Raw genomic sequence first — 23,937 nt, 5'->3', positions numbered from 1 at the left:
CTCTACTCTAGGTTCCTTTCAAGTTTCAAGGGACGCTCTACCCTCTCCCTGGTTGTTTTCTATTTACACTTCCTTCTTTCATTGATATTGGAACAGTTCATCCCGTACTGGACTGCTCTGTGTTCCGATATTATAAGCTGTAAGACCCTACATACATCTCCGTCCTCGTCTCTCCAGCAACCATGATCACCGGCAAGGACATCTACGATGTGTTGGCAGCAATTGTACCACTCTATGTTGCCATGATCCTTGCCTACGGTTCAGTTCGGTGGTGGAAGATCTTCACCCCCGATCAATGCTCCGGCATCAACCGCTTTGTGGCAGTATTCGCCGTCCCCCTCCTTTCCTTTCACTTCATCTCCAACAACGACCCTTACGCCATGAACTACCGCTTCATTGCAGCAGACTCTCTGCAAAAGATTGTGATCCTCTTTGCTCTATTCCTCTGGCAGGCCTTCAGCAAGAATGGTAGCCTTGAATGGATGATCACCCTCTTCTCCCTTTCCACTCTCCCCAACACTCTTGTCATGGGCATTCCCCTCCTTAAGGCCATGTATGGAGAGTTCTCTGGGACTCTCATGGTGCAAATTGTGGTGTTGCAGAGTGTGATCTGGTATACTCTTATGCTCTTCATGTTTGAATACAGAGGTGCAAAGCTCCTCATCGGAGAACAGTTCCCAGAAACTGCTGGCTCCATCACTTCCTTCAAGGTTGACTCCGACGTTGTTTCACTTAATGGTCGAGAGCCATTGCAGGCCGATGCTGAGATCGGAGATGACGGGAAGCTCCATGTGGTCGTAAGGAGATCGACAACAACGTCGGTGATATCTTCTTACAACAAATCCCATGGACTAAATTCAATCTCAATGACCCCAAGAGCGTCCAACCTCACTGGCGTCGAGATCTACTCGGTCCAGTCGTCCCGAGAGCCAACGCCAAGGGCTTCGAGCTTCAACCAGACCGACTTCTATGCCATGTTTGCGAGTAAGATGCCGAGTCCAAAGCACGGTCACAGTCACACAAACAGTTTTCAAGGTGGCGCTGGGGAAGTTTATTCCGTGCAGTCCTCGAGAGGGGCAACGCCGAGGGCCTCGAATTTTGAGGAGGAGATGAGGTTCGGGAAGAGGAAAGGAGGGAGGAGTATGAGTGGCGAGCTCTTCAATGGATTGCCTTCTTCTTACCCACCTCCGAACCCAATGTTTTCAGGGTCAACCAGTGGCGCCAAGAAGAAGGAAGCTACTGGTGGTGGTGGTGGTGGTGCGCCTAATAATAAGGAACTCCACATGTTTGTTTGGAGCTCAAGTGCATCACCAGTTTCAGAAGGAAATCTCAAACATGTCGTTAATAAAGCTACTTCTACTGATTTTGGGGTGGTTGATTCTTCCAAAGCCGTTCTTCAACAAGAAATAGCTGCTTCAAGAGGTACAAATCTCTCTCTCTCTCTCTCTCTCTCAAAAGTATAATCTGTTTATTGTTTTCTTTCTTGGGTTTTCTTTCTTTCATTTCCTGATGAAAATTTTCATGTTCTATGATACAGGTATGCATGATTTCAATGAAAATGCTAGCCCACTTACAAAAATGGGGAGAGATAGAGAGTTTGACATAGAAGATGTTCCCAAGAATCCGGCAGCTGGATCTCCCCATTTGAGCCAGAAGAAGGTTGAATTAGGAGGAGAGGGTGAAAAGAAACACCAGATGCCCCCTGCAAGTGTCATGACCAGACTCATTCTTATCATGGTTTGGAGGAAGCTTATAAGGAATCCAAACACTTACTCAAGTCTCTTTGGGCTGGTGTGGTCCCTAATATCTTTCAGGTATTCCTATAAAATCTCAGACAAGGTCTACTAAGGGGAAAATTACCTATGTTGAAATTATTTAATTTTGAATAAAGTTCTTACCAATTTTTTTTCTCCAATCCACTAGGGAATAGGGATCCTCTTTGCATTCCACCTCTAACCAACTACTACAGGAATAATGGTTAATTAGGCATTCCATACACTTTCTATTGACTGTTATAACTTTTTGGGAGAGCTACACCAAAGCTGAAATAGTTTTTTCTCTCTACTTTTCCTTTCTTTTTGTACGTACTCTATTACAAAGTCAAAACATACTATATATCTTGTTTTCTTTCATTTACATCTTTGTTTTATTTAATCAATCATTTATCTAATTGGATTTTGGATAGCATGATAATGATAGGCTAAAACTTTGTCATAATAGGGAGAAAAAGATTAGGGTTTATACTAGCTGGATTTAGGACTTGCTGGGCATAACAACAGAAATAAGAAAAAAAAAAAAAGATTTCCTACACCATACATAGTTGGCATAGGGAATTAAAATAATATCCTCTTGTTAATTTTCCCCTTACTAAAATGAATGATGACTCAACCAGGAATCTCCCTTGTCTTTATTATATACTCCCAACGCTTGTCTTGTTTCATGTCCAGAAAACCATGCAGGAATTTTAGTACATTCATCTCTCTCACCATAATCATCTCTCCTCTTTCTCTGCCTCCTCTGCACATGCAAATGCACATGCCACTCAACTAATTCTATATGATAAATGCACGACTGACTGTAGGGTTTCTTAATAAGTAATTTGATATAAAAATCAATATGTTACCATCATTTTAATAATTTTCTTATTTGATAACAGCTGAAATGGCTGAACTGAATCAGTTATGGATTTGAGTGATGAATATTTAAGGCACCGAGAAAAATATAATTGGCCAAAAAAGTAATTATCAGTTTTCTGTTTTTCCACCTTTGTTTATAGGCAAGGGGCCTCCTGCCAACAAAACAGGTTCCAACAACCTACCAACATGATCTGAGACCGTATATTTCACCATAAAAGTAGGACCCGCCATGTATGATAGTGTCAGATTGTATTGGTAGGTGGTTGGAATGTGTTTTGTTTTATTGGCTTTCCAGGTAAGCCCTGACTCAAAAAGCTAAAACCAGCGATGTGGAAAGCCCTTCCATAAGCTCCTTAATGACTGAGGTGAAGTTGGGTTGGTTATTATACCCTGGAATACTTTATTTTTTATTATTTTATACACCAAAGTAAGCAATATGTCATCCTACAGTTCAGCCAAATTATTTTATACACTAATAAATCTTGTAAATCCTTATTAGCAATTTCAATATTTTTTTAATTAATTGTTAGAATTTATATATTCTCATCACTTTTCCTTTCTTTTCTTAATTCTTTTTTATACAAGCAAATACATACATACATACATACATACATGTGGGGTGGGTTGATTTAGATCTCAACCCACCCCACATGATGTATATACATATATATCTTGTGAACCATGAAAATATTTCTTAAACGATTTGAATAATTTTTGTTTGACAGATGGAACATTCAAATGCCTTCAATTGTGAGAGGGTCGATAACCATATTATCTAATGCTGGCCTGGGGATGGCTATGTTTAGTCTAGGTATTTTTCTATAGCCAAATTAACTTTTTGGTTACAACAACCATGTACTTTATTTATTAGATATTAAAACTGCTTAATCCCGTTTGCTTCTTGGACAGGCTTGTTCATGGCTCTGCAACCAAAAATCATAGCTTGTGGCAAAACCATAGCCACATTTTCCATGGCAGTTAGGTTTTTGACAGGGCCAGCAGTAATGGCAGCGACTGCAATCACTATTGGTATTAGGGGAGTTCTATTGCATGTTGCAATTGTTCAGGTACAGAATTAAATCTTAAGGAAACCCTAAACCCTAATTCCTAAAAGAATTTATACATAAATCTTTTAAACTTATTAGTCTTTCTTTCTTGTTTACAGGCCGCTCTTCCGCAAGGGATTGTCCCCTTCGTGTTTGCAAAAGAATATAATGTTCATCCTGACATACTTAGCACCGCGTAAGTTAAAACATCACAAATACAACAGCTCAAGATATTGAAATTTAAGGTGGTGTTTGGCAGTCTTTTCGGTGCATCTTTTGGTCTGCTAAAAATTAAAAACATAAAAAAAATGATCTTTTTCTGTTTGGCATCGTGTAGACCAAAAGATATAAAGGCTGCATGGAAAGACCGAAAAGACGAAAATCAGGAAACTTCTATCTTTAACAGCCCAATAGACTATGATGCAAATCAAACGGTATTGATCTTTAAAGACAAGACTCTAAAAAATCAACCCGTCTTTTTATATACTAGACGATCATTTACCTAACAAGACTTGCCAAACAACCCATTAAGTAAAACAAATCTTTGAACTGAAGTATATTCCCTAATTAATTTGTTGGTGCAGGGTCATTTTTGGAATGCTGGTTGCACTACCCATAACAATACTCTACTACGTTCTTCTCGGTTTCTAAAGGAAGTTTTGGGAAGAGAAGACAGATCAGCAGAGGAGAAGACACACGTTGAAACAGATACCATTTCATCACTAAGACAGGCTGAGGTAATTAGATGACAAATTGGTCTAAAATAGACCATGGGTTTCAGTGTACAACTTGGTCTTATGTGCTTCAGTGCATGTGACCGTTGGGTTTTGAAAATACCAACAGCTTCTAATTTTTTAAATACTTGTCGCCAATTTTTTACTTTTGAGTATCTTTCTCGGTCAGTCATGTAGAGAGTGATTAAAAAAAAAAAAACTATGGAAAATTAAGGAAGAGAAAGCTTATCTTTGACTTTGGTAACTCATTAACTTTGCTTGAAGATTAAAAAGAAACCATGTAATAAAAAAGTGAACCCGATCAGAATTATTTAACTCCCAATACATGTGTTCGATTTAAATAAAGAAAAACCATGGCGTCAAAAGAGAAGGGTAGCTTCAATGTATTGTTCAAACCTCTATTATTTTATAAATAAATTTAGCTCCTAAGTAAACATTAACTGTACGTGTCTTGACCTTCTCATTAGCATGTGCTCCCTTGAGTAAAGATAAAATAAATAAATAAATAAAACTAGAAAGAGAAAAGGTTTGTCACGGCTGTATGCTCTAACTTTCTAACTTACTGATTGGATTATACGATTTTCTAAAAATTGAAAATGGGGTGTTTAGAAAATACAAGTTTTGTCACTTATTTTCTCTGTTTTGTTTCTGTTCAATACATCTACCTTAAGATTTGTGTTTCAATCAATAAGACAATGACAAAGTTACATTGCTAAGGCTGCATTTGGAAATTAACCATGCAAATAAGTGTGAATGCAAATATGTAGAGTGTAAAACGGTGCATATAAATTGTAAAGTTGGGTTAGTTTTGCGCTGGCAAATTTATCTTCTTACATTACTGACTTTTAACTTTAATGGATGCAAACACAAATTCCAATAAAGCATATGTCGTTTTTTATCAAAAGCCCACTTGAATGTAAATTTACTTCTTTTTTATTGATGTACTTTACATCTTATTATCAATGTAAATATATATTGGAAAAATGTGTTTTCTGTCATTTGTCAATGCATAAATGTAATGTTGCCAAATACAAGCAAAAGTGAACCAGAGTGCAAATTTACCTTGAACTGGGATTTACACTCCATTTGCATTGTTTCCCAACGCAGCCTAATGTTTTGTTGTGAGAAATATAATTATGCCTAGTGTATATATATAGATAGATAGATAGAAAATGTAACTGTATTCAATCATAACATATGCTTATGAGTCTAAATGTTTGTACTAGTAACAGAAAAACTATGATCAAATGGTCATTAGACTCACTACTACTGCCCCATGTGGCTTTTGAGCTAAGATCATACAAAGACAGGAGCACTTTGGCCATTTAGATTGGCCGATGATGATTATCAATACATATTATCATTTTGATGTCCTGAACCTTGGGCTCAATTTGGAAACAGTAAAAGTACAAATATGTACAGTATAAATACATAGGAAATAATACAAAATATAAGATTTTGCTTTCTATATATTTGTACTTGTACTGCTTCCAAACTGAGAATTAGGCTGTGTTTGGTTGCAAAGCAAATAAATTTGCACTGATGCAAAACCATGACAGTGTAAATGATTTGAGTGTAAATTCTGACCTATTTTTATTTTAAAATTTATTTTATTTTGTTTTATTACAGTATAAATGAAGTAAATTAAGGCATGAAAAAGAATAAAGTAAAATCCAAAACAAAATTAAACAAAAATTTTCATGTTTTATATTTGCACTCCCATGCATTTGTATTAATGAAAATAAAATTATACTGCAATCAAACACAACCTTAAGGACAATGAAAACTGACGAAATTAGTAAAGGATTCGCAGAATCAAAAGTGAAATTTGTCTTAAATGGTGAGTCATGCAAATAGTTGAGTTTTGGTTATCTACATTGAATTAATGATAGTAATGATCTAGATTTATTTTTGTTAACAAAGTGTAGAGGAGATCAGTAATCTTCTTCGCAGCAAAATTAGAGCCTATGTTATATATAGTAGAATTAACTATGGAAATATGTGACCAATGAAGAAGATGATATCATAGATATACAATGTCAGTCCACGGCCCACTACATAATGAGATTTACAAAGCATCAATTTCGCATTGGTCAATGAAGCCATTGGGTTTATAATTGAAAATGTCGATTTACACCCAATGAAATTCATACTGATTTGTATAGGAAACACTATTCTAGATTTAGGCCCCTATCGGCACATTTTTTCACACGGTCTGTCGGCTATTTACAAGTCCGACAGATCGTGATTCAGTTTTTTCCCGTTTGGTTTAAGGTAAATTTAGTTGTCAAAAGTCGATGCACTAAAAAGACGTGAAAAGTCTAAAATGGGCGATTTTTGGGAATAATAAGGAAAATGGGAACCAAACGGGCCCGAACGGGCCTAGGCCGTGGGTCGTGTCGGGCCGACCCCCAAAGTTTTCACCAGGGAGGCTGTAACGACCCACGAGCCAGCACGACATGACCCACACTTTGCGTGGGCCGCCCGCGAGCCAGCCTGACATGGCCCACTTTGAAGGGAAGGGAGATCCATTATATGGATGGCTGAACCATGCAAGGTGCCTAGGCAAAATTTCAAAAAATTTCTTTCTCCCTTCCGGGAATCATATTCTCAGTTTTAGAAAAGCTGCATTTTTCAAGGGTCGTTCTTGAAACAAATCGGACCAGATTCGAAACCAAAATAAGAGAGAGCTATACCTGATACGGAATCCACAAACGTAGCTCCCAAAGTAGGTGTTCACACCCAGAGAGGTGACCAAATCCTAACTCCACTGTAGATGGCGTAGCATGAAAGGAAGTAGAATCAGCAAGAACTACAATCCTTCAGCAAGGATCACGCAAGGGAGGTGAGCACAAATTCAGATATGATTTTTTAACAAAAATCAGAATCAAGATATAATCTTGATCACTCCAAGAACTGGAGATCGAACAGGGTAGGGCGGCAAGAATAGAGGGAGAACTAATTGCAGAAAAAAAGTGTTCAACTGAAGTTGTTCGCCCTCTATTTATAACCTTTCAAGATCAGCTTTCCTAATCCTATTAGGAAAGAGTTCTTTGATCCAAATCTTTATTTGGATCTGAACTCTTAAGTGGATAAAACTTATCTTATCCTCCTTCTGATCCAAATCCAAATCTAAACCCAGATTCGCCCATATTAATTAATCACATTAACCTAGCTCGATATGGGCTTCGGGCCCATTAAGTTATTAGGCTCACTTCTCTTTTAATTGTTGGCCAACTTGGCTCTTTTTGTATGGTGTGGGACCCTAACATTGATCTCCACAAAAGCCATATGGGTTCAGCCTAGCCTCTGCTATAAGGCCTGGTCGAATTCACTGTTGAATACAGTGAACCCTTGAGCCCATTAGTATGGGCTCTTAGCAGGCCCAACATTTACACTAAATGGTCCTTGGGTCTAGCCACCTTAGGAAGGCCCAAAGAATTTGGTCTTAAGTGAGATTAGCCCATCATGTATATTAGCCCTAAATGGTCTTACACTTAACCACTTAACCCATAATGATCAAACACTACCCGACAAGAGAGGACCTCTCCCTCGGCTGCAAGGTATAGTGTTGCACTCTCTGCTCAAGATGGATCTTGGGAATTAAAACCTTTGCAAACCTTTTTCATAAAAACATACTATATATATATATATATATTGCAAAACAAATCTCAAACAAGTTTGAAATACACTGCCCGCAGTTTAGGTTTCCATTAGAGAGTGTTGTCCCTAATCATTCACTTTGTCCGACAAAGGGGCTGATTCTATCACTATGATCACCCATTCAAGTGAATTCTCAGACTACCCCAACATACCTAGGTTTTGACCCCCGCTAAGGATGTCACTGATTGGCATATCAAAGACAACCCAATCCAACACCTAGTGCAGGACCATAATCGAGTTTAGGGGTTAGGTGTAACTTTCCAGTTTTTCCATCTGTCTCTAAGGTTCAGGGCATAACTGGAAAATGGTATGGTCTAGAGTTTCAAGCAAACCCACACTACATGTGCATCGGGTCTCACCCTAGTATCTGAGACAAGCCACCCCAACCGACTTGGTAGCACATTAGTGTCAGCCTTGGCAAGATAAACCTCCCCAGGTCTATCCAACAGTTGTGAACATTCTAAACTAACACAAGTCTCATAACTGTCCAGTTTAAGGGTTATTACACAGAAACACACCAGATATAACATGAATCAATTATGTACTTTTATTCATTTACAATAAATGTCAAATGTACATCAATCTGATTGGGGCTAAGAGCATACACTATCTAATAGCTCCCACTTAAACTTAGGTCCAATCGCATACAAGCTAGAGTCTCATACTGTCCATGTGTTTCTCAAACACTTTCTGTGTTAGTGGCTTAGTCAATGGGTCTACCACATTCTCCACTAATGCTACATTCTGAATCTAGACGTCCCCTCTACCAACAATCTCCCGCAATACATGGTACTTCCTCTCGATGTGCTTTGACTTCAAATGGGCTTAGGGCTCCTTAGCCTGAACAATGGCTCCATTGTTGTCACACAATAGTGGAACAGGTGATGTGCTAGATGGAACTACTCCTAATTCTTGAATGAATTTCTTCATCTAAACGACTTCCTTGGCAGCTTCACCTGTGGCAATATACTCGACCTCGGTCATGGAAGTCCTTCAAAAGTATTTAAATATGTTTTTCACAGTTGTCTAGTGCTCCTATCCTTGGTTTGACTGGTATCTACTTACCACACTCACTTCCTGAGCAATGTCTGGCCGAGTGTACAACATGATATACATGATGTTCCCTACGGATGAGGCATAGGGAACCTCTCTCATGCCCTCCATCTCCTCGAGAGTCTTGGGAGACATACCCTTGGAGAAAGTGACTCCATGTCTGAAAGGGATAAATCCCTTCTCGGAGTTCTCCATGCTGTATCTTTTGACAATCTTGTCAATGTAAGTAGACTATGATAATCCTATTATCCTCTTCGATCTATTTTTATAGAGTCAAAGTCCCAAGATGTAGGAGGCTTCTCCGAGATATTTCATGGAGAATTGTTGCGAAAGCCATGCCTTCACTGTAATTAACATTCCGACATCATTCCCAATGAGTAGAATGTCATCTACATACAGAACCAAGAACGTAATATTATCTCCCACTGTCTTCCTATAAACATAGGGCTCATTTGGATTTTCCTCAATGTCAAATTGTTTTATGGTAGAGTCAAACTAGATGTTCCAACTTCTAGAATCTTGCTTAAGTCCATAGATGGATCGTTTGAGTTTACACAACATGTGTTCCTAACCTACAGCAATGAACCCTTGCAGTTGCTGCATGTAGATATATTCAGTAAGATCTTCATTTAGAAATACGGTTTTGACATTCATTTGCCAAATCTCATAGTCGTAGTGTGCTGCTACAGCTAGTAGGATCCTTATGGATTTCAGCATGGCCACTGGCGAAAAGGTTTCCTCATAATCGATTCTCTCTTTCTGAGTGTACCTCTACACTACAAGACAAGCTTTATAGGTCTAAATATTACCATCGGGGCCCTTCTTCCTCTTGTAGGTCCATTTGCAACCAATTGCTTTCACCCAAGGGGGGTCTATGAGAGTTCAGACCTTGTTGGTTTCCACCGAATCCATCTTGGCTTTCATGGCATCTACCCACTTCAAGGAATCTATGTCCAATATAAATTTCGTATAAGTCATGGGATCTTCCTCATTGATCGTGGCTTCCACCAAGTAACTTTTTTTACCATAGTCGTAACGAACTGGAGGCCTATAAACCCGGGTAGATCTTCTAGGTTGGGTATTATCTGGAGCCTGTGGGACATTTCAATCTACTCCTAAGCTCTCCTCATCAAGAACAATTTCTTGACGATGATTGTTCAAGATGTAATTTTCTTCCAAGAAGTAGACATTTCGACTACAAAACACCTTTTGCTTTTTTGGGTCATAGAATAAGTAACCTACAGAGCTTTTGGGGTAACCTACAAATAGGCAACAACTGGTCTTGGATTCCAATTTGTCACCACTTGTTCTTTAAGCATGTGCCAGACAACCCCAAATATTCAAGTGTCTTACACTTGGTTTCTTACTGGTCCAAAGCTCATACAGAGTCTAAGGAATGGTTTTGGTTGGAACCCAGTTCAGCATGTATATCATAGTCTCTGATGCATAACTCTAAAAGAATATAGGGAGTTCTGAGTGGATGAGAAGTGAACGGACCATATCCAATAGAGTTTGCTTTCTCCTTTCCGATACACCATTTAATTGTGGTGTAGCAGGTAGAGCTAACTGTGATACAATCCCATTATCCTTTAAGTAGTCCTTGAATTCGTTGGAGTGATATTCGCCTCCTCGATCTGATCGAAGGGCCTTTATCTATCTTCTCAACTGTTTCTTGATCTCTTGTCTAAATTCCTTGAACTTTTCAAAGGATTCAGACTTGTGTCTCATTAGGTACACGTAACCATACTGAGAGAAATCATCGGTAAATGTTATAAAATAAACATGTTAGTTACTTGTTCTAACATTCATGGGACCGCATACATCAATATGTATCAGGTCAAGTATGTTCGTAGATCTTTCGGGCTTTCTCGTAAATGGCCGTTTCATCATCTTACCCTGAAGGTAAGGTTCACAGGTTGGAAGATCTTCTACAGTTATAAAATCCAAAGGACCATCATTTACCAACCTTGTGATACGATCTATATTAATGTTGCCAAGTCGGTAATGCCACAGGCACGTGGGATTAACCATATTACATGATCTTCTAGGGGATATTTTCCAACATAGTTCTGGTTATGTTTGTTTCCAGAGAAATATGGAGAACATAGAGACCATTCTAAAGTTCTCCATAAGCGAGGAATTTGTTATTCAGCTTAATAGTAATCGTATTACTAAACAAAATAGAATAACTATACTTGCACAATTTTGAAATAGAAATTAATTTTCTTCTCAATGTTGGTACAAATAGGCAATCTTTAAGTGTAATAATTCCTTTTCTAAAATACAAATCTAAAGTTCTTGTAGTTATAACTGCAACTATTGCAGAAATCCCCAAGTAAAGCATCACTTCTCCGTCACTCAGCCTTCTGCTTGTCTTGAACCCCTACAATGTGTTACATGCATGAGTAGAAGCCCCGAAGTCAATACACCAAGATGCAAAAGTGACCAACAAATTGGTCTCTATGACAAAAGATTCAAAATTACCTTGCTTATTGGTCTCTAGATACTAAGGACAGTTCCTCTTCCAGTGACCGGTCTGCTTGCAGAAATGATGCGCATCCGATGCCTTGTTCTTTTTCTGCTTTTTAGGTTTACCAGCTTTCTTCTGAGGCTTCTTCTTAGCCTTCCTCCTTTTCTTTCCCGACTTGCCACCTTCAACAAGCATGACTATCAATCCATCCTTTATCAGTTCTTCAGCCCTCTGCAACATATTGTTAAGTTCCTAAAGGCTAACATTTAGCTTATTCATGTTATAGTTCATGATGAACTGATTGAAGGAGGAAGGCGGAGAGTTTAAGACGGCATCAATCTTGGTGTCATCATCTAGCCCAGAGCTGAGAGCCTCCAGTTCGTTAATATAGCCCATCATCTTAAGACAATGGTCATGAACATGTTGGTTCTCAAACATCTATGTGGTCATAAACTACTTTAGGATCTTCTATCGAGTAGAACGATTCTGCTCTTCATACATCGTCCTTAGACTATCCATGATATCCTTGGACACTTCGATCTTATCAAACAGTCTCTGTATTATATTGTCTAAGGAGGCTATGATATAACACCGGGCAAGAAAGTTCTTCTCCTCCCATTCTTGATATTCCTTCTTACGAGCCTCGGAAGCCCTATCACTTGGACATTCCAGTGCAGGTTTTTGGCTACCTTGTCCAATTTTTCGGACGTCAGAACTAGCATAAGGTTACGGAACCAATCAGTGTAATTGGGTCCCTTAAGCTTGTTATCATCTAATAGTTTGGTGAATTATCCGTTTGCCATTTCTGATAAAAGGCAAAATATTAGTCCATGATCTAGAAATTGATTCATGTTATTTACATAGAAAATGGCTTTTATCTATGTTCCATTTTCATTTCTTCATCTCTAAGATTTCCCTCCTATCTTAGTGACGGAGATGCGGTTATGTCTCTAAAAATGTAGGAAATCACAGAGGTGCATGAAGCCAATTGTTTCAGCTGCAAAGCCCTTCCACTTTCTGTAAAAGATCATATCCACTCATCTTATGAGCTTTCCCTTTCGCCTCTGTCAGACAAAGTTCATTGTCATCTTAAGTTAAACCTTTCTATCCAGTGAGTGCTGACCTATCATATTGTGGACCCCAAGGTACTATGAGAGAGTCTTCCATTTTAGAATAGGCCCCTACCACATTGGTCTATGACGCCCCTATCATCTTATGAAGCAATCCAACAAACTGGACTAGCAAATGGATAACCCAATTTTATGGTGCATCTCCTCATTGCCAATACAACCCATCCTCATGCCAATATTGAAAGGCCTTTAGAGAATTCATCATATGAATTTCCCTATCACATGCACTTATATATCTAGAGAAAACAAGTTGAAACATCCTTAGATCTGATTTAGGTCAAACCACAGTGACTCCCACTGACTTTCTTAAAGTCAGATTCAAATGGGCCCAAAACAGGCTAGGGTTCTGCACAGTTCCTCTTGGGGAGGAAGCTAATCTGGGGTCCATTGAGAAGGGAGATCATCCAATGATCTTTAGGGCACCTGGCAACAGAGTGCATTCAGCCATGATGTATGTAGAGAGCCACTAATGATTAAACATGGGCCAAGTACTTATGGCCCATGTACAAATCACATTCAGCACATCACATACATCCACATGCACATAATTGATCCAATCAATTAAATAAACTATAAAACCCTAATTAATTAAAGTTAACACATTATCAACCGATTAAGGTCCATGTATTATCAAATAATACCATCTAGATATATGGGTTAAACTGCAAAAACCAGTTCGGCCCATATAGTGTTATGTTGTAAATGGGCTAATTCTGCTTTAACTTAGCAAAATAGGGTTTTACAAGGGTGGGCCAAACCGAATTTGGGTCACCTAAAACGTGACCCATGGGGTTGAGAACAGACCCCATCGAACCATGGGTCCAATCCAACCAATTTGGACCAAACTAGGTCAAATCGGCCTAGGGTTTGGTGTTCAATACATGATGCAATTATAAACAATATGATCTAAAATTAATTACAGCTGAATTGACAATCAAGATTAGCAAGAAAACATAAACATGGGGCTGTAAGTGTGAGGATCTTGGACAATCTACAAACTTGCAAGAAAAAGATTAATCGCAAATAGCAAAATTATTTTCTGCAAATCGCAGATTGCAGATCACGTATCTACAAAATTTCTTCTTCTCCTCCGTGCATTCCAGAAACTCTTCCAATGTAAAAAAAATAGAAAAACCCTAATTTTTTATTAATTTACATTAGATCGAATCCTAATACATTTTTTCTAAAAGTAAAAAAAAATTATTTACAATCCAAAATAATAGAATAAAGAATGCAGGGTGCGTAGATCTTGGCGCCATAAAAGATTTCAATCTCAATCACACAAACAACCCAAATATTCAAGAAACAATCACAGAACCATTCCATAATTACAAGAGAATAATAAACAACTAATTTTCAGATCATATGCCCAAACTGAGAACCGAAGTCTCAGAAAAATTGTCAGTTTACGCAAATTGGGTAGAATAGTTTCTGCCCATTTGTGCAGGTTTAGATCTGGTCTAAATTTGGTTCAAGACCTGAACCTGACTCTGATATCACTAAAGGGAAGTGAGATCCATCATATGGATGGCTGAACCAAGCAGGGTGCCTGGGCGAAATTTCAAAAAATTTCTTTCTCCCTTCTGGGAATCATATTCCTAGTTTTAGAAAAACTGCATTTTTCAATGGTCATTTTTGAAACAAACCGGACCAGATTTGAAACCAAAATAAGAGAGAGATATACCTTATACGGAATCGATAAACATATTTCCCAAAGTAGGTGTTCACTCCCAAAGATGTTACCAAATCCTACCTCCATTGAAGATGACGCAACTTGAGTTGAAGCAGGATCAACAAAGCAGTCTTTCAGCAAGAATTGCAATCCTTCAGCAAGGATCACGTAAGGGAGGTGAGCACAAATTAAGATCTGATTTTTCTAGAAAAAATCATAATCAAGGTCTAATCTTGATTAGTCCAAGAACTGGAGATCGAACAAGATAGGGCGGCAAGAATAGAGGGAGAGAACTGATTATAGAAAAAAGTGATCAACTGAACCTGTTCGCCCTCTATTTATAACCTTTCAAGATCAACTTTCCTAATCCTATTAGGAAAGAGTTTTTGATCCAAATCTTTATTTGGATCTAAACTCTTAAGTGGATAAGACTTATCTTATCCTCTTGTTGATCCAAATCCAAATCTAAATCTAGATTCGCCCATATTAATTAATCACATTAACCCAGTTCGATATGGGCTTCGGGCCCATTAAGTTATCAGGCTCCACTACCGGCAGCTTAGGTTTCCATAAGAGAGAGTGTTGTCCCCCATCATTCACTTTGTCTGACAAAGGGGTTGATTCTGTCACTATGATCACCCACTGAGGTGAATTCTCAGACTGTCCCAACATACCCAAGTTTTGACCCCCGCTAAGGATCTCACTGATTGGCATATCAAAGACAGTCCAATCCAACACGTAGTGCAGTACCATAATCGAGTCTAGGGGTTAGGTGTAACTTTCTAGTTTTGTCCTTCTGTCTTCAAAGTCTAGGGCATAAGTAGAAAATGGTCTGGTTCAAAGTTTCAAGCAAACCCACACTACATGTGCTTCGGGCCTCACTCTAGCAGCTGAGACAAGCCACACCAACTGACTTGGCAACACATTAGTGTCAGCCTTGGCAGTATAAACCTCCCTAAGTCTATCCAACGACTATGAGCATTCTAAACTAACACGAGTCTCATAAGTGTTCAGTTTAAGGGTTTTACACAGAAACACACCAGATATAACATGAATCAATTATATACTTTTATTCATTTACAATAAATGTCAAATGTACATAAATCTGATTAGAGCTAAGGGTATACACTGTCTAACACACTTTACACCCCTAACAATACCTAGGGATGGCAATTTTCCCCATCCCTGACAAGGACCCGACTTCCCCGACCCGATGGGGTCAAGGATGGGGATGGGGATGGGGATTAATAGGAATCCCCAATCGGGGTTGGGGTCGAGGATTTAAAATTTTTATTTATTTTAAGTAAACATTATTTTGAGAATTTGGATCCCCATGGGGAACCCATCCCCGTCAGGGATCGAGGATCGGGGATGGAGGACAAATTTTATCCCCAGCGGAGATTAGGGACGGGGATGAGAGTTAATTTTAGAATAGGGGTTAGGAACGGGGAATATGATCCCTATCCGAAACCCGCTCCATTGCCATTCCTAACAATACCTGTTTGTTCTAATTCCAATTTGAATTGAAATGCTATATATCTGATTAATGTTATGCAAATTTGATTAGTTTACAATATATAATTGGATTGAATATATGGGTCAACTTAATCCAATCGAATATGATTAAATTTGATAATATTCGAATAAATAAAATCATATTTACATAAAATTATTGTCTCTATTAACGAATTTGTATGGTTTGAATGTTGTTTGTTTACTAAAGTCATTGGTAGAAGTCCAATAAAAGTTATTTAAGACATTTTACAGGATAATTGGGGAAAAGTTAAATGCTTTAAAAGATAAACAAAGAAGTCCATGATTTTATTACGATTTTACTTATGGATTTGACTAATTTATGGACACTCATGCATTGCCCAATTTTAGGCTTCGTGCTTTGGAGAATGAAAGTTTTTTTTATTTTTGTAGCAATAATTTATTGTTTTTTTAAATATTAATATAATCAATTCAAATTATTAAATTATTTTTGTAATAAATTATTAAAATAAAGATTAATTATTTTACATAATATTGCATTTCATATAATAGTTATAAGCTTCTATTGTTTTACTTTCTCTTAACAAATCCATGCATTGCACAGGTCATATATATAAAGAATATGTACAAATTTGCATCAGTTTTTAAGACAAAATTTGCAATCAATATATGTAAATAAGATAAAAAGTATGAATTAATTCTGCAAACAAAAAAAAGGAGAGTTGTAGGAGATAAGTATGATAATGATAGTTCCTTTTTCACTTTAAACTGACTTTGCATTTGTACTCCTTCCAAACTGAGCCTTATGTTTTAGGGTGTTGATAATCCCATGTCATCGTTCATATATATCCATCTACTATCCATTTCAAATTTCAAGAACCCTTGACAGAACTTTGCTTTTTTGTTTTTTCTTTTTCTTGTTAATAACCCTTGCCACATTCCAGCATTTGGGACCATTTGGGGCCTTGAAGCAACAAATTCCAAAAACCACTTGGGCTAAACAGCACCCACCCGTTTAGAAGTCCAGCCCATGAAAGAAAGAAACCAAAAAACGACCAAAGGAATCCCTCTTAAAAGTGCCCATTAAACTTTTTGTCTGGGACACGATTCATGAATCACGTTTCATCCATAAACCTTTTCATTGGGTTTTGAAAGAAAAAAAAAAAAAAAGAAAGAAAGAAAAAAACTTTTTCATTATTCTATGTTTAATTAGCATCCGAATCACTACTTTTGGCACACAATGATATACATATATCGCTTTTTGGCATCTTGGAAGTCCATAACTTGATTTACATGGAAACTGGACAGGTTTCATCCAAATCTCACTTATTTTAGAACCATTCTTTTCATTTGTGTGGAGGAATAAAAGAAAAATACTTCAAACACAAACAAACTCCCACATGGAGAAGATTCTAACATTATTATTTGAAAAGCAGCTTTATGAAAAGATTTTAAGATTGCATTTGGCATTCCTTATTTTAAGGATTTATCTGTTTTCTGCTGTTAAAATGCTCTTATGAACACTGAATTTTTCGTTGCAAAAAAGGAAACAAGTCATTAAAATAAGGAATGCCAAATGCAGCCTAAGTCTATATACACAACCAATTAAAAGAGGCTAAGAGGCAAAAGTTTCTCATTGGGTACACGTGCATGGATAACAAGGAATAAATATACATACATACATACATACATACATACATACATACATACATACACATATATAAATATATATATATATATATATAGTACAAACAGATAGATATCTTAGCATTCCGGCTCAATAATGCATTATTATCGAGGAAAGACTAAGTTGGCATTTGATAAATCTGAAATCTAAAATCTAAAAAGTTAAAAAGATATCAATGGTGTCTGAAAATCTGAAAAGAGGCAGAGATGCTTTTCGACTTTTTAGAGGCTTTGAACCAAGGATTTTAAAATCGAACCAGACAATGAAGCGGTCATGGGTCCTGTTCCTGGGTCAAACGGCCCGACTATTCGAATCGAACGGACGACCCATTCTGACAAAAAAATAAAAAATTTAAAAATAAAAAACAACCAAAACCATTGAATAGTTCGAATGGTCTAACTGCCTGGATCAATGATTTTCTGAACAAATCAACATTTGTTTGGCAAAATAACAGTTTTGGGGTAAAAACGGACCAGTTCCCAGTTTTCCAGTCCGACCATCCGGTCTGGTCCGGTTCTGAAAACCATGCTCTGAACAAAGAAGGTTGTTTGCGTTGGATCAAACCTTCAACATCTGAAATTCCTTAATATTATTATTTACCCCTATAATATACTATTTGGTAATTTTGAGTGCAATTTGTACTATTTCATAAAATATAATTTATTAAATTTAAAATAATATTGAAAAATATGAACAAATTCTGAAAAATTATAAAAAAACTAACAAACTATTAAAATAAGAATAAAATTGAAAATATATATAAATTTATAAATTAAAAATAAATTAATAAAGTTAAAATAATAACAAAAATAGTAATAAAGTCCACGAAGCAATGAAAAAAATATTTAATAATTATCAAATTATTAAATTAAACCTATTAAACTATTTAAGAATTAAAAATTTTAAATAATTAATAATTAATATAAATAAAAATTATAAAAATTGATTTGTTAAAATAAGAATACGATTGGAAATAGGTTTGAATTTATAAATTAAAAATAAATTATTAAGAATTAAAATAATAATAAATTATTCAGAATAAAATTCGAACAACGCTGCTGAGAGGGCACGAAGCAACAAAGGCTCCGTGCACCTTCAAGAAAAACACCAATTTAATTAGCTAAGTAGCTACCTTCTGTGTAGTTGTGTTAGAATGGCACCCCAAGTTGATCTTGTGAAAGAATTTGATATCCTGGAAAAAATTCTTGCCGGGAAAAGAAAGACGAATCGCCCGGCTGCCGGTGCTGCTCCTACTTATGGTGTTTCCTCTGCTCCGCCGGTCCAACCACGAAAAGAGGTCATGGATTGCAGGCCGCTAGCAAAAGAGCTCGGAGGAGTTCTAATTCTAGATTTCGGTCGGAGAAACGGAGCTCGCAAGGGTTTCTGATATCTCCTTGCTAATCTTGCCACTTCAATTATGGAAGGTTATAAAATGATGTTTTTAAACTTTTTATTAGAATGCATGTAATCATAATAATCTTTTTGGAATTATTGATCATTCATTGGATCCACAGCGTTAATCAGAGCAATTACCATAGTCAAAGGTAGAGGAACCATACTCGATGAACTAATGAATGCAAATCAAATGAAGGAGAGCACTATCCTCTCTTGAGCTTTGTGTTGAGATTAATTTTAATAATTTTCAATAAAATTAAACCACAAAATAGTTCTCTTTTTAATTTACGAAATCATATAAAAAGGAAAAAACATATCGGATCCGCTGCAAGTAGCAGTGATCATGTTGAATCCATAGGACTACTTTGCAAACTTCCTCTTTTTTTTTTTTCCCTAATACTATCAATACAAATATTAATAGTGTAAAAAACATACAAAATAATGCAAAGGAGGAGGTTTTACACTCAAGAAGGCTCAGTTTGGGATGAGACAAATACAAATATTTACAAAGGAAAAATCTATGATATGGAAAAAGTATCTTTTCTATATCATATCGGATGACATCGACCAATTACATTCCACTTCTCTGTTTCAGTGAATACCGGTTATTCCAGATAACCGGTTTCAAAACAACCATTTGAATCGTTAATTGAAAAAAGAAATTCATTTCAAGATAACAGAGACATTAACGTCTTCACCATGAAAGGTTACTCAGAAGCCGCTCAGGCGGATGGGGGTGCACGGTGGCTGGGAAAGCTCACTTCCGACGGTGAAGAACGGCTACTTTGTACGGCTAGTACAGGGGGCCTCTGACAATCAAAGACGGTCGGGAGCAAGAGATAAGCAGCCGTATGTGATCGAGAAACAGTGATAAGATTTCTGGTACGATCTCTCTCTTCAATGCTTGTTCGAGTTTTCAGGAGTTTTTGTTTTCACGTCTAATGGTAACTAAACAGAGAATAGAAGAACGATGCCTGGCACCAAGCAGGAAGTGCACATTAACGGCCACTCTTCCCCTTCTTCTGTTGCTTTTTGATGGTGCGCGATCTGGATGCTCCTAGCTGTAGGGCAACTCGGAAGCCTGTCATCAAGTAGGTCGCTCGAATTGCAGGGAAAGGGAGGTATTAGAGAACCCGGGGTGGCTAACCCGGCAAGGTCGCTCCGATGCTTAAGTTAGTAATAGTATATGCGAGCTGAGAGTTTGAGAATAAGGAGAGCTAGAATGCACTAAATCGCACGTACCTGGGCCCTGGGGGGTTAATGCCCTTATATAGTTGAGCTGCCGTGGGTCTCACGAAATGACTCCGGAATCCTCGGCCTGCGTAGATGAGATCCTTTTCCACTTTAGAAGGAGAGTAATGTACCAGTCAAAGAAGTTTATCGTTACCGTCTGATCCAAGCGGGGAGAGGATAAGGCCTGCCGTTACACGGCGTGATCCCAAGAGATTCGAAGTCCGTTGAGAAGCTTCTGGATTTGATTATGTGTCACTTCGGTACTTGGGTGTCGAACTGGATTTGGTGCCAAGGTGGCTCTGTGCTAAGGTGCCCGAGCACCCTGGCTCCCAAACTGCTGGCTAGGCTCCCCTTGCCGAGTTGTCATCCTAGTGGCAGGTCGTGTCCACGTGACCTTTACTTACTAGGTCGGGCCAAATCACCCCTCATTAATTGCCCCCCACTCCTCGTGCCAGGGGTCCTAACTTGGCGCGGGGAGTTCATGACGAGCCCAAGTGGATTTGATACGATGTCTAAGTGGTACAGAGGGCAGACCTTTAGTTGGACCTGTACGACCGTTTGGCTCGACCAGGAAATGACCTAGATCGCGTATCAGGTACGCGCGGATGTCATGCCGATTATAAACTCCGCGGACGTCAAAATGCGTGCTCAACTGATTTCAACCTTGGGTAGTGTGCAACTAGTTTTCCTAGGAGCCATTGGATCATGTAGATCTCGATCGTTGATCCTCGGATATGACGACTATAAATAGGGGCCGAAGGGCCCATTTTCTTCGCCACAAACCACGTGTCTGAACTCTTTGAGGTTACGTTCAAGTCTCCCAACTCGGTGTCAGCTATCCCCGTGTATAAGGTCATCTTGTTCTCTTCGGTTTTCTTTGGTGAGTTTGTCATTACTTGTTTTTGATTCTGTTGTCCATTCCTTTAGTATGTCTAGTCTTATTTTAGATAGTTTCTTAGATGGGAGAGGTGAGTCCGCTAGGGCCGAGGTGGTCACCTCGGCACAGACCGTGGAGCCCCATCCTGCCGAGGTGGGCACTTCGGCACAGGATGTGGACTCCAGCCCATCCAAGGCAGACTCACATCAGCAAGAGCATGAGGCTTTTGGCAGGTCGGCCTCAACTTCGCATCGGGGTCATTTGCCAGACAGCTTTGGCTCGTCTTCAATGACAGCAGACAAGCTCTTGTCCTTAGTAGCTCGGTATAGGCTCCCAAATAACTTAGTGTACAACATTCCCTTAGGCAACTTTCCTTGGAATCACAATCATGACGAGATCATGGTCTTTGAGGAGCAGCTCGTAGCCGGGCTGTGTTTCCCACTCCATCCCTTCATAGTTGAGATCGTCAAGTTTTTTGATATCGCCATAGACTAGCTCCATCCGAACTCTATTCACAACATCGCAGGTACCATCTCCCTTTTCCATGTTTATAACCGACCTCTAGACCTCGACACTTTTTCTTCGATCCTTTCTATCAAGAAAAATTCAGCCTATGTTCTACCCGAGCATAAGTGAAGATATTACATGTCTCCTCACCCTGGGTACAAGTTGTTGCACGAGTTCCCAAACAAAGTACCGGCCTGGAAGAGGCATTATTTCCTAGTTTGTAACACCGAGGGGTGGCCATTCCCAACTCATTGAAGGGCTGGCATCCAGGACACCGGTGTCAGATTGGACCAAAAGACACAGGATGAGGTCCAATCTTGGGCGAAGTTCGGGCTGAAGTTCAAGAACTTCGTGACCGAGGAGAAGCTCGTACAAACCGGTCTAGTAGGTCGTCATCACGATTGTTGTACTTGTTTTCTTCATCTTGTTTTACTATCATGTTGTATCTAACTCTGTTTGTCATCTTTTGCAGCTGCCATGGCTGACATCCCTACCGACGAGATCTTTGGGAGCATACATAAGGAGAAGAAGAAGAAGAGGGCCTCCAAGAAGGCTCGCCTCCACGCAGAGACCACCACCTCCGACATTGGCACCACCATCCCCGAGCACTCACCAGTTACCGAGCAGCCACCCGTGATCGACTTGGTCGAGGAGGACCAAGGCAAAGCTACCCCGCCCCATGTGCCTGAGGAGACCACACCTTCCGAGTCCCAACACGATCAGGCGACCACTCCATTGTGTAGCGACACCTTTGCTCGGAGCATCTTGACTCCAAAGTTCGGTCTCCTCAAGAGCAAGAACACAGTCTTCGCCGAGAAGTTTGCTCGTTGGGCTGACTTACCAGTCGCTCAGCTCGGGGCTAGAGCAGAAAATCACTACATGGTGGTATGTACTCAACCGTTGGGCCATATTACACTTAGACTTTTCTCCATACTTAGATTTTGTTTATTCTCTTGGCAGGTGAATTCTTCGATCCATGCCTTGGCCTACCTATCCGAGGTGAACCTAAAATGAGATCTCAAGACCGAGGAGTCCTCCCGAAGTGCCTACTCTGAGCTGAACCTAGCTCGTAATGAGATCAACTAGCTGAAAAACGATGCATGAGCTAAGAAGGAATTGTTGGCTCTGCTGATGGCGGAGAAGGAGCTGGAGGAGCATGAGGCGACTCTTAAGAGAGAGAATGGGAACCTCGAGGTGCTGGTGAAGGAGTGAACTGATATTCTACTCCAGGCAATGGAGGAGGCCAAGGTCAAGGATGTTGAGGAGTACAAGTCTTCGATGGAACAATGTGAGCTGCTGGTCGAGGCTGGGACAGTGGGCTACCACAAGGGTTTTAAGTTTAGAAGATGGTTGACCCGGCGTGAATTCCCCCACCTCGACCTTAGTGCAATCACAACGTTGAAGATCACCAAGGAGATGACCGTTAGAGTTGTTAAGGACCCGGACTCCGAGGAAGAGAGCCACGACAATCTCCTCGGCGATGAGATAGCAAAAGAGGGAAAGGGAGGTGGTGCCGCCGAGGACCATATGGAGACCGATCTGCCTACTGATGCCTCTGTTGAGGATGAGGAACCCCGTGTTGATTGATGCCTCTTTTCTTGGACCCCCTATAAATACTCGATGTCCCAAGCCTCCGAGCTCAGTTATATAGTTGCAATCTTCTTGTTCTTGTTCCCCACTTTTTTCTTCACTATGTACCCAAAATGCTTCATTAATGAAATACAACATTTGCAAAATTTCTTGTGTGCAAAAAATTTCTCTATGTATAGATTACTCATGATCTAGCGAGCTAGAATCAAATAGGAGCAAAAATTTTTCTAAAAGTATAGATTACTCCCGAGCTGGTGAGCTAGACTCGAATAGGAATAATCCAACGTCATTGTACGTCGACGTGAACAGACACTATAGGGTACATGCCCGACCTGTCTATTCTCGGGCTACTTTGCCTTACCCATGCCAAAGCGACTGGGGTTTTCGGTTGCCCATGCCGAAGCAACTAGGTCTTAGCGAGCCCATGCCGAAGAGAAGACTGGGTCTTAGGCTACCTATGCCGAAGAGGCAACTAGGACTTCTCTGCCCTTGCCGAAGAGGCGATTGGGTATTATATCGTGTCGAGGTCTTCTTGTCAGCTCAGCACCATAGTCCTTAGGCTTCTGGGAGTGACTTAGGATCCTCTCTCCAGTTCATTGTCCTTAGGGTCAGTTCGATGATCCCGTGGACTTATTCATTTTTTCAGTTGTGTTGAGGTTTCATAGATAGTATCTCCTTAGGTTGTCAACGTTCCAAGCTCGAGGTACCTGTTTTCCTTTCATGGTTTCGAGCTCAAAGGTTCCTTCTCCG

At 39.2% G+C, this 23,937-nt stretch overlaps 1 protein-coding gene across 1 annotated transcript; it reads left to right on the top strand.

The window, feature by feature from the left end:
• Positions 1 to 6: 6 nt before the first annotated feature.
• On the top strand, positions 7 to 4,630 carry LOC104589473 (auxin efflux carrier component 2-like). The gene is made up of 6 exons (XM_010247820.2): positions 7 to 1,422; positions 1,538 to 1,814; positions 3,362 to 3,447; positions 3,546 to 3,703; positions 3,802 to 3,878; positions 4,267 to 4,630. Exons 1-6 carry the CDS (start codon positions 183 to 185, stop codon positions 4,331 to 4,333), a joined length of 1,905 nt encoding a protein of 634 aa, XP_010246122.1. The 5' UTR covers positions 7 to 182; the 3' UTR covers positions 4,334 to 4,630.
• Positions 4,631 to 23,937: the final 19,307 nt, after the last annotated feature.

The sequence above is a fragment of the Nelumbo nucifera genome, chromosome 8 (genome assembly GCF_055504915.1).
Source record: "Nelumbo nucifera cultivar China Antique chromosome 8, China Antique-T2T, whole genome shotgun sequence".
Classification (NCBI taxonomy): Eukaryota; Viridiplantae; Streptophyta; class Magnoliopsida; order Proteales; family Nelumbonaceae; genus Nelumbo; species Nelumbo nucifera.
Note: the sequence above shows the minus strand (reverse complement) of the source record. Positions and strands in the feature narration are given on the sequence as shown.